This window comes from Erithacus rubecula (assembly GCF_903797595.1).
Source record: "Erithacus rubecula genome assembly, chromosome: 4".
In the NCBI taxonomy this organism is placed as follows: Eukaryota; Metazoa; Chordata; class Aves; order Passeriformes; family Muscicapidae; genus Erithacus; species Erithacus rubecula.
This window is the reverse complement of record NC_136686.1, coordinates 26,770,195-26,782,242: the sequence shown is the minus strand read 5'-3', so window position 1 is coordinate 26,782,242 and position 12,048 is coordinate 26,770,195. Positions and strand designations below refer to the sequence as shown.

The 12,048-nt window shown below is 42.6% G+C and overlaps 1 protein-coding gene across 4 annotated transcripts in view; it reads left to right on the top strand.

The window, feature by feature from the left end:
* The first annotated feature begins 6,932 nt into the window (after positions 1-6,932).
* Positions 6,933-12,048, top strand: part of EEA1 (early endosome antigen 1) — a 64,408-nt gene continuing 59,292 nt past the window's right edge. For all 4 annotated transcript variants that reach the window (XM_079304848.1, XM_079304847.1, XM_079304846.1 and 1 more), the window contains exon 1: positions 6,933-7,100. In XM_079304848.1, the coding sequence (XP_079160974.1) occupies positions 7,077-7,100 (24 nt within the window). In that variant the 5' untranslated portion in view covers positions 6,933-7,076. The remainder of the gene's footprint in view (positions 7,101-12,048) is intronic.

Sequence of the window (12,048 nt, the reverse complement as noted above, 5' to 3'; positions counted from 1 at the left end):
GACTGGAATATTGATTTCAAAACCTCACTGAGGTTAGGTCCCACTGTGTGCAAGAGAGCCATGGGTCTCGTGTTCAGTATTGAGAGACTTCTTTGAATGTCTTGAAACACTGAATACCTTCTCATTTCTTTTTCTGCTTTGGGTCAGACAACAAAACAGATGTCCTCTACAAATTATTGTGTACATAATATTGCTGAGCAACTGAAAGATGCTGTAGCAGTAGATGACCCTTGTCTCCTTCCTAAAGTCAAATGACATCTTTACATTATATTTTTGCAACTATACTGCCAGAATCTTGGAATACATTACATGAGCTTAAAAATTTAGGATTTTCATACAAATCAGTATTGCCCAACTTGTTAGCAAAGAAGGGGCTTTATTATTCCCTATGGGAAACCTCTATATTTGGTCAGAAATGTCTAATATGAATAAAATACCCTATCTTCAAAGAATACACTTGATCTTCCATTTCTTGATCATTCAAATCACCCAGCAAATTAATAAAGAGATTTTGGTGCACTAAACATATATTCTAGCCAGGTAGTTAATCCACCACTGAAACATTTTTTTTTTAAGTTGGATGATTTTATTTGGTTTTGTAATCTTAAACCTTAAAAAAATAGTTATATGATGCTCTTCTTCCTCCTTTGGTTTGAAAACTTTTTGAGGCAGAGATGGTCCATATTAAAACCTTCTACAATATATATCCAGTTTGGGGGGAACCATTTCATTGCCAAGCTGGAAGTAAGGAGTGAATATTTATTTTAGGAACAGATATATTACTAGCATGGCTCTTGCCATTACAGCTAAGAATTATCTAAGAAAAGAGAGGCATAGAGGCCAGGCTAGGGTTACATAGCTTTTCAAATCGGGCTTCAGAAAACTTAGCTCTAGATCAGAAAATTTACCAGCACAAATAGCAAAATTCCAGGTGTTGTGCAAATTTATTCAACATAACAAAATGTATTAACATTGTTTTAAAGCAGTTACTTTCTTCTGGCCACTTTTATAATAGATTTGATGTGAAAGATTTTTCCCTGCAATTAACTCACAGTCAACAGGAAGTATAAAACTGCTTTAACACTATAACCTACACTCTTCTTAGCTCAGATGATACAGAAATTCAGTGGTGCGTGTGTATTTGTTCCAGAATAAATATGTATTGTTAGTTGACCCAGTAATGCATCTAGCTGGCATTAATGGAAAGGAGCCTCAGCTGTTGAAGGGTTGATCCTTGATAACTGTGTAACCATGTGGCATTTCATCATGCCACAGGAAATGCATTTGTTACTTTTTCCTTCACTGTTACTCTGTGCCTCTTTGCCCTGGGCGTTGCTATATGCATTTTATTTTCCATTAATAAATTAGATGGTTTGTTTTTGTTTTTTTTTTTTTTTTTTTTGTTTCAGTATTTTATGAAATTGCAGATTGTACCTGCTCTATACCAGAAGAAGATGAGTGAAACGTCCTACTCTTTAATTTTTTAGTGAGAGCAATCTAAGTCATTTCTACAATTGCTACATAGACAGGTTTGGCTAGTACTGCAAGAAAATCAAAGGCTGGCCAGCCAGTATTTAGTAGTGTGCATTTAGCTGTGCACCTTAAAAATAGCATTTTGATTCCTAGATGCAGCAGACATTAAAATACAAATCTGGATGACTTTGAGAGGTTGACTTTATAATTACAGATACCATTAAGCATTATGTGATTAGTGTAATGCTATGGGCCTATTTGTTTACAGTTTTAAGAAAGCCTGTTAACCTCCTTTTACAGTTAAAATTCAGGCTCTTTATTTAGCAGCCTGTATTCTGGTAATTTAAAGATGTTTAACTGAATTGCTGATGCAACACGTGTACACAGTGACTCTCAGTAAAGCTAACATTTATTGCATCTACTTATATACAAGGCCATGAACAAATAGTGCCTTAATGTTCAGAGAGAGAGGACCGTGTTTGAAGCAGTGCTGTATGGACCTTCCTATTTAAAAAAAACCCAACCAACCAAACAACATAAGCCAAGCAAAAGCTTGTTATTTCACCTGGTTAGAACTGTGTTTGAATAAAACCAACCCATGTTAGACTTTCAGCATATTTTGCAGTTATGCAGAAGGGTGACCGAAACGATGCCCCTAGCTATTATCAATAAAAATTCAAACATTAAATCATCATACACTGAAAATTCATCAGTTTCTGCTGTAACTAGGAAAGTCCTACTAAGGTTCATTTTAATAACCATTAATACTGACAAGCAAATAATCACTACTTCCCCTACTTCTTTCATTTGGCATTTAAAGCATTTTGCTTAAAAATCTATGAAGTAGTCTCAAACATGCCTAGACTGATGGAGGTGAATAACTTTGTGTCTAAGAGAGGGAAAAAGAAACCACATATGTATTTTAGCACATGCCAAGGTGAACAGATAAGTAACCTCAAATAATCTATTATTCAAAATATTTTAATTTTACTCTGCAGTGAAATTCCACAAAGCCCCTTTATTGTTCCTTTTGACCCATTTTCTGTGCCATTTACTGGAAAGAAACTAGGTGAATTGCCAAAAATTTTTAAAGTCTCTGGACTATTGGGATCAGAATGGACATGGCATCACCACAGCTTTTTATGGTGGAATTTTAAAATGTTTCTTTTGTGTCAAGCTTTCAACTTTATGCAGAATAATTTCTTGGCTGAGGCATTTGGCAAAGAGTGCTCTGCATGACTCAGCAGCAGGTCTCCTCCATGTCAGATTTTGGTTATATTAATATGAGGTTTATTTTTTACACAAACTTATACATATTTATGATATAAGTTCCCTTGCATGTTGCTACTTCCAGTGCCTGTCTGTCCAGCTTCTCCAGCAAAGCTACATGGCATATGCTACACAGGGATTCAGTACTGAGGTGGATGGAGAAGGAATCAGTGAGCAATTTTTTTGATTGATAATAGAGATAATTCTGTTATTCTGTCCTTAACTGGGGTTTCTTAGGGAGAGCTGTGCAAATTTTACAACATTCAAGTTCGGTAATACTAGAATGAAGTCATGACTTGAAGCTCTTGGATTTGGTATTTATGCTAGCCATGCAACCTTTATTAGTAGACACTCATTACTCATGCAGGTAATTGCACTGGCTTGAAAGAGGCTCTCTGTAGCAGAGGAACTGGCCTCGAGTAGCCAGCTCTTTGTTAGAGACATCACCACAGAGTCACCCAGCTTCTAAAGCAGCTGAGCAAACACAGTCTAATATATGCAGGGAGAAGTACTCTGGCCAATCTCTTCAGTACCATGAGTGAAGAATTGGAGAGCTGTTATTTTTCTCTGTAGTGAGAATGGGTCAGGAACCATTGGTGATTAGTTCAAGCATAGACTAAAACCAGCCTACGTGCTGGTAAATAGCTCTGCCTTCAGCTGAAAATACATTTTTGTCCAGATCTGCACTTCATAAATCTTCCAAATTTTGTCATACACCTTTCATAGCATCATTAAGGTTTGTAAAGACCTGTGAGATCATTAAGTACAACCTTTGACCAAATTTCACCATGTAAGCTAAACCAGATCTTTTAAATAGTCTGTGTTCAACTGAGTTTCATAGAGCTCAACTTGAAAGGAGAGAGCTTCAGAAAAAGATATGGGTAAATTTGAAAGCTACTTACTGATAGTATATGGAACAACACACAGTGACAGTCAAAACTGTACAGTTGAGCTAGGAAAAAGAAAACCAACCAGAGGCTGATATCTTTTATAAATAGGATACTTAGAAACAACATCTTGAAAAAATTGGATACTTTTCCAGTGCAGCACATCATGAACCAAAGGAGCTTGTGACCAAGTGATTTTAAGGTCAGGAATTTTACATGACTGAAAATAGTCATCTGTATAAACACTGAAAACATAGGACAATAAATAGCCCAGAAACTTGTAGGCTGTTAGTGTGAGCAAGCGTACGTACTGTGCATGCACCACATGTGTTCCTTGCCATTTTCAACCAAAACACAGTGGTTCCTTGTAGCCCTCAGTTGGGGCAGAAGATTGTGTGAACACCAGTTCTTGTGAGCCGTGGTCCAGACACCATTGCTCTTTATTTGACTATATGCATAACCAGTAAAAATAAAGAACAACACTCCAAACTCCCAACTAAACCCTGCAGTTATCTACTGGAAGATCTGAGAAGTGCTAGTGCACACTGGGCCATCCTGGAAACTGCTTGTACAGTCAAAAGACTGATTTTCAGTTCTGCACTGAAATAAAAATTACTGGCTTTGGCAGAGGCTGCTGAGATTGTTGTAGTTCAGACACTTCAACTGGTGTTTAATTGTTGTAGTTCAGACACTTCAACTGGTGTTTAAAGGATAAGGTACCTGTTCCCAGCTGGTTTTGGAAAAATATTTGCTGTGATTGTGTTCTGAGACTTTTTATCAACAACTGACTCTTCAGAAAAGCATCTTCCAACCCTCATGTCACCAAACCCTTAACAGAATTTATGAGCTTGGATGAAATGAAAGTTTACAGCTCCCATGCCTGAGGATAAAGCTTATTTACCAACAGCTGAAAATTCTGCTGAGTTTTAGGAGGGCACATGATACGATTTCATAGAATACCATACACATAATAATTAAAACCAAGGACTTCCACTAGAATTTTTTTTCCCCTAGATCTCTGCCCCAAGAGTGATTTTTTGTGTGGATTTTCTGGTATGTAAAAGCAGCCACACTGCAATCTTTCCTTACAGCCAGGATTCAATAGGGACTCTCCTCTCCCTAGCTACCTATTTAACTTCGTAGGAACTTAGCATCTTTGAGCCTTATCTGACTCTGTTGTATTTGAAACTGGCCCATAGATGAGAAAGTTACTGAGGTAATGATGCTTGGACAGGGAGACAAATGTATGTGTTCTAACATCCATGTTAGCATCATGTATTTTCTTTCAAGTCTTGCTAAGAAAAGCCTCCTCTGATAAAAACTTTTAACTAGTATCCTCAATTCCTCTAATACTCAGGAATTTCTAACCTAGGAGAGTAAAAACCATTCTAGAAAGATGGGTTGGCCAAGTTGCTTGAGGCTTGCAAATTAAGCAGTCCAGCAGTTTGTTGTGTAGGCTGTCACTCTTGTTGAAATATCTATAAAACTTGCAGTCATTTCTGTTTAGATTCAGAGTGTCTCTGATCTGCCTAAATATTTAAAGATCTGTACAGCTGTACAAAATCAATCAAATTCCCCTTACTAATCTCAAATACAAAATTCAGAAAAAAACCTAACTGCCACATCACCACTCATCAGCTGAAGACGTTACCAAGTGTGTGTGTGTGTGCTCTTAATGTACCTCACTTGTGGATCCAATGCCATTAACATGAAACACACTGGAACCTGTAGCTGGAGCAAACTGAGTCCAGCCACATAACACTGCCATGCTTCAAGCCTCCAGCTGTGGCAGCCAAATTCTTCTGGTCATGTGCTCACAACTCACACAATGTGTGAGGATTTTAGAGTACTTAGAAATGTCAGCTTCTGGGTGGAAAAATGTTTTTGATCTTTACAGCACAACTGGTGCTCTGCTGTGATATGTGTTCTACTCGACACAATTAGTCATTGACCAAGTTTATTATTTACTCGTGACCCTTTGTCTGGCATCCAACATGTGAAAAGTGCAGCTTTTGGGTAGAACAGGGAGCTGTAACTTGTTGAATTACATATTCTAGAAGGTGCATGTATTCCAGAAACTCTCCTGCCATGTCTAATGTGGGGTTTTGCCTCAGCACCTGAAGATACTGTGATTCTTTCTCAGTTAAACTTGTCAGAAAAATTAATCCACAAACACCAAAGATTTATGTACAAAACGGCGACAGAAAAATCCTGTAACTCCATTCGAATAAAGGGAGAGGTTATGGGACACTCCCTATGGGGTCTCTGAAAATTTTTAGGGGATGTGACCCCTACTTTTTATCCTGAATTCCCGGCCACATTTTCCCTCTCTTTGCCCATTGCGTGAGGTACAGACTCCTCAAAACACCTAAGCCCCCTTCTAATTTATATCCTTGTTTTTCTTTTTCCTGTATCTCTGTTTTTTTTCTCTAAATCCAGAGATTTAGTTCAGTCTTTGGTGAGTAACACTAAGTGAGTCTGTGTCTATTAGTGGAGCTCCTGTGGAATTTCTGATTCCTCCCATTGCTTCTTGTACCCCTCCGTATTTGGCCTTATCTTGCATCAGCCCCACAGTTTGTTTGGAGACACCTCCTTCTCATTCCTTTCCAATGGATGCTTTTTGGGTTGTACGTTTTTTTTTTTTTAAGGCATGTGTTTGTATGAGTAAAATGCTCTTTTCTGATATTTAAAAAACACCTAATGAGTCATGCCACAAGCTCATCTTTTCAGCCGAGGGCTTGAAGCAGGGAGCTGCTTCATCAGAATTATATTTCCGATTAATTATCCAAACAAGTTTGCTCTAACAGTCCTCACTAACGCGCATTTCTCAGTACTTTCAGTGCCGCACGAGTAACAAAGTACCAGGCGCTGCATTTGCGCTTTGCCTCCATCAGCGAGCCCTGAGCTGCAAGCTCCTTTTCCTTCTCTCAGACTGGTGCCAACAGCAAGGGGCCCGCAGCTGTCGGGAGCCTGGGGCAGCCCCCGAGGGCAGGAGGGCCGAGGGGCAGAGACACCGCCGCCCTCCGTTCCTTCCCCGCTGCGGCCAGGAACGCCTGTCGGGCGGCGGAGCCCGCGGGCACAGCGCAGGGACAGCCCGAGAGCGGCGGCAAGGGGCCGGGCCCGGGTTCCTGAGGGGCGATGGGGGCGCAGACTGCCTCCCGTCCCGGGAGCAGCCCCCGCCGGCCCGGCGCGCCCCGCACCTCTGCCCCATCCTGCCTCCCCTGCTTCCTTCTCCCCGCGCCCGGCCGTGGCCACAGCCCCTTCCCCGCGGAACCCGCCCTCCCCGGGGCGGAGCGCGGGCCTGTCCCGCCTCCCCGGCCGCGGCGGCTGTCACGGGGCGAGCGGGCCGCACCGGGCTCCTGCGGGGCGGGGGCGGCGCTGCGCGGGGCCCCGCGGCTTCCCTTCGGTCTGGCCGCGGCCGCCCGGCGGCATCCGCGCTCTGCCACCATGTTCAGGCGGATTCTGCAGCGGGTAAGGCAGCGAGACCCGCCCCAGCGGCGAGGGCGGCGTGCCGTGCCGGCGGCGTGCCGGTGCCGCTTCCTGGTGCCGGCCGGCCTCGGGGCTGCGCTCCCCGCGGCGGCGCCGGAGCCACCGTCCCCGTCCGGCCCGTCTTGCGGCGCCGGGTACGGCTTAGGGCCGTCGCGGCCCCGGAGGCCGGGAGTTTGTCCGCCCCCGCCCTCCCGCGGGGGACGGCCCGAGCCCCGACGGGACGGGACGGGCCGGGCCGAGCCCGCTGTCCCGGCTGGGGGCGGTGTCGTTCCCCGGGCTGGGCGGAGGTGCTGGCGGCGGGCGGTGCCGCGGCCGGGCCTGTCGGAGGGACGAGGGGCGGCCCTGGCCGGCGTGGCTGCTTGCCGTAGCGCGGCGGCGTCTCCGCCCGCCGCCTGCGCCCGTCGCCGCGGCTGCGGGCGCCCGCGCATAGGGCAGCATAGAGGGATGCCCGGCCTGCGGAGAGCCGCCGCCGGGACCTGCGCTAATTTCCTCGGGGGCTGGCAGGCGGCAGGCTCCCAGCGCCGAGAGCCAGCCCGGCAGCCACCGTCCGGCCGCCTCCCGTGTTTTAGGAACCGGCTTTTCCGGCAGCTCTGCCGGGCTTGGAAAGCCAAGTTGTGACACCCATTTATGAAACGCTTGTCGCTTGCCCGGATCCCCGCGCCGGTGTAAGGCGCCCTGCGGTTGGCCTGCGGCTCGGGTGGCGGCTGCCGGGAGGCGCCGGCGCGGTCCCGGTGGCGGCGCGGTCCCGGCTCCGTGCGGCCGGCACGGCGGGGGATCGCCGAGAAGGGTTGAGTCACGGCGGCGGTGGGCAGGCAGCGCTCCAGATCCCGCACCGCCAGAGAGCGGTCCCGCTGTCACGCAGGAGGCGCTCACGGGTAGAGAGAGGACCAGCTGCCCTCCCCGTTTTGTCTGCTGTTGCTTCCAAAGCGTGCTGTCTGTGTAACACCTCTGCCAAAGAGTGTTTTATTGGAAACGCTGGCTTGCTCTCCTTATCTGCCATGCAAAGAAGCGTTGCTACAAGAATGAGAGTTAGGGGAAATAAAGTAAGCATAGCACCAACTTTTTCACTGTAAAACATACCTCAGATTATTTTTCGGTCGTAGACCCCGAGCAGGTGAAGAATCTTGGTCTATTTGGAGCTTCGTGTTTACAAGGAGGAACTTCCTTCCTGAAGCTTAATGGGAAGCCCTGCTAACAAGCAGGGAAACTTAGTTCAGACCTAATTAAATATTGGCAGCAGTTAACTGGGCGTTTATTGATTCTGAGAAATACTAGGCCATCAAGGAAGGCTTCTGTGAGAGAGGAAAAAGCTTCATACAGTGCCAAAGGATATTTGCCCCTAAGTAGGGATTCAGTTAAACACATCTTATAAAAATCTAAAGTCAGAAGTTTCTGTGGGAGAAACAGATGCCTTTTCCTAGAAGATTGAACAAATGGTTGTTCTCCAGTTGCTCCTGAAAATTACAGGAGAGCTATTGTCAAGAAAGTGAAACAGACTTCTTCCTGTCTAAAAATTAAATAAAGAAATGCCAAGATTTTTGAAGGTGTTAACCTTTTAATTGCTGAAAATAACTATGTTTTTGAAAAATTCACCTCATACTAAAAGGGGCTTCAGGCGTTTTGTAAAAACAAGGTTGCATGCACAACCTTGCACGTGTGTACCATTTAAACTTGCACTCCAGCAGGTGTGAAAAGTCACTTGGCAAACTGTGAAAAATAGTTCTGCTGCCCTTTAGTATTAAAAATGAACCTTAGGTTTATGTCAGATATTTTAATAAAGAGCATAGTTATTAACATTTTTCATGTCTCATGCAGTAATTTGAAAAGTGAGGAACCTCCTCTTGACCTTTTTATTGTCCATCATTTGCATAGCTGGCAAAAAAACCCTGCCTTTCTGTCACTGAAGCATAGCTTCTTACACATCTATTTGGTTTTTTATATGGTTGTAGGTGATGCCACCCTTTCTAGCCAGAGAGCTAGTAATTAATGATAATATAACTTGAATTACAAAAGTATGCTTTTTGAAAAAGGAATTATTTATTGTATTTATTTTGTTGTAACTCAGCTGGCTGACAAGCTGCAGAGGAGGCAGACAACAGCTACAAAGATATGGTTTATAGTTTCTGATTCCTGAAGATTCAAAACATCAGATGTTTCTTTCTTATATTACTTATGTACCTTGACCACCTTTTTATTTTTTCTGCAGTTGTAATTTCTGTTTTTAAAAGTATCTTCACTGTGGCTTTGAACGACATATTTTCAAGGTAGAAAGTATTATATACTGAACATTACCTATTTAGTTTTTGAGGTTTTCAACTAGTTCCTTATTTGACATCCTTTCCCTACAAGCTCCTAAATTATTTACAAGTTTTGAAATTTTATGTGTGTTTTCAGCATGACATCTCAGGGATCCACCTGTTTTGTGTGTTTGCACCATAAAACCCCTTTTGTACGTTGTTGTTGCTTCCTGGTTTCATGCATTGTTCATCATGCTGATCTAGAAAAAGGCAATTTTCCCCAAAAGGCATCTCTGTGTGAAATGAACGAGACACAACTTTCCTGCTCAAATAGTTTGATTTTTGTCAGTGGATTCCTTGGAGAGCAGTCTTTTCTTTATTGTGTTCAACTTTGATGCCCTTTGTGGGCGTTGTGTCATCTCTCCATTATTAATCTTCTAGTGGGACAGTGGCAGATGCCTCTGGCCTGTGAAAGCAGAGCTTATTTCTTACATTTGCAAGGAGGAGGCATTTATTTTCAGCTAGTAGAAAACTGATTGCTTTGACTTCCTTTTGAGCCTTATTCCCATTGCTCATAATTTTTTACTGGACAGCTCATCTATTGAACCAGTGTGACTACTATTTACATTAGTTTTTGTCTCAGTTTTTTATCTTTAACCGAATGTCTACAACTATTGGCTGCTGTGCTGTGTTTGGGTGCTCTCTGTGCTCTTCTATTGCTTTCTGTTTCTAACTAACGCTTGAGTTTTTGGTCTTGAGATCCTAGTATCTGGAGGATAACAGGGTTTTGCAGGTATTTCTGTAGCTCCAGTAGTACAGTCACCTTTTCTCTTACTCCAGGCTCAGGCACAGAGATATTTACTTGTCTGAAATCATTGCATCTCGTGCCTGACTTACACTTTTCACATTTAGGCTTGCCAGGTAGCATATTTACTTGGATAGATGCTGAACTGCAGCGGTGCCTCTGCCTTCTCCTCAGGAGTCAAAGGGAGCATGTGCACCTCTTCCTGGGCACAGAGTGTGCTTGTGTGAAACTGATGGCATGGGAAAGAAAGAAAAGTTCTATGCCCTTTGAAGTCAGGAGTCATTTCATTTTACAGAGTCACATTAGAAGTAAATGGTGTTACTGTTCTGTATGGCAAAATACCCTGTTCCTAGCAGAGAGTTCTTTGGCAACAAGGGCTTTGGCCCTCTTACCTTCTCATTTTTGTTTTGTTTGTTGCTTCAGGACCTTTTTATGGTTGTAGTAGTAACCTGAGTAGTAGTATTTAAATCTGTGCTGGAAAAACTGCTTAATCTACTATATTTTTTCACATTTTCTCAAGACTTTACGTATTTTTTTTCAGAAATTTAAATTTATTCTGAATTTAAAATTGCTGAAAAGAGTGTTCTGACTGAAAGGAATGTAGCTGTAGACAGATAAAAGACTATGCAAAAACGACACAGTAGTGGTCCGTATTTATACTCCCTCCTCTTAAAACATTAACTCAACTCATTCATTATATAATTTTCAATTCCTTTTTGGAAAACTAGCTGCAATCATTATCATCCTTTTTGCCGTTACTGGTATTTCTTTATATTAGCTTGCACTCTTGAGAAAACACAGAGAATGCATTATGAAGTTTACAATATTACTTCTACAATTCTAGGGCTAGCATTAGAAACATAGTCTTCTCTGCAAAGTAAACAGTAATTGACAACTAGGAGGGAATTATGCTGGATCAGAGACTAGCTTTGCATTAGTCTTTCAACTCTGGATATGCCTTCAGATGTCAAATGTTAATTTTGTAATTGTATATACACAGAAGCCTGTGTGGAAATTTTCTTTTTCTCTGGGATTAGTAAGTTGTTTATTTGCTCCCCTGTATAGGCCATCTCAAAACAAAGAACATCATTCTCAGTTCTTTTGTAGATCACAAATCCAGATTGTTCGATGTGTTGTGATTCTTTTTTTAGCAGACTGTGATACCACAGTGGTATGTGTGCACAACATAACTGTGTGTGTGAACCAGTTTGATGATGCAATGATCAATTTGAAAAAGACATTCCCAATACCCCATTCTTTATTTGGATGGTGAAGGATATTTAAATTACATTGCAACCCTGAAAGATAAATTAATTTCATTTTTGATCTTGGCCTCCTTAACATTCTTCCAGGTTTTTGTTTAATTTTTCTTGCTACTCTGTATATTTTCAAATGGATACTATAGACTAGAACTCGAAAGTTACTTAATGACCTTCTTCATTCCCTCTCTTCTTTCCCGTGCATGGCGTTCACCAGAAAATGTCACCATTTGTACTAAGCTTTCTAAACCTAGTTTGGAACTATGCTTTCTCATTTCAAGAGCACACATTGATATTTGAAAGATTTAGAAGGATGTTGCCAGGTACTGCAATAATTTCTGTCTTACAGTGCATGCAGTAAGACATTCCATCCAGTGCTTATTAGTGTGATTATAGAATGTCTGATGTGTTTCATAAAGCAAGTACTTTGAGCAACCATGGAGTAATAGCAGTGTACAGTGGAGTAATAACAGAAGAGCTTGCATCCTGGAGGCTGTAATAATCTCAAATTTGTAGTGCTAGAACTAGCAGAACTTAATATGCAAATCTCATTGCAAAATGGAGTCAACTCTAGGCTGAATGGAATGGGCAAATAACAATGTACAGTAGTGTTGTATAAGGAATTACCG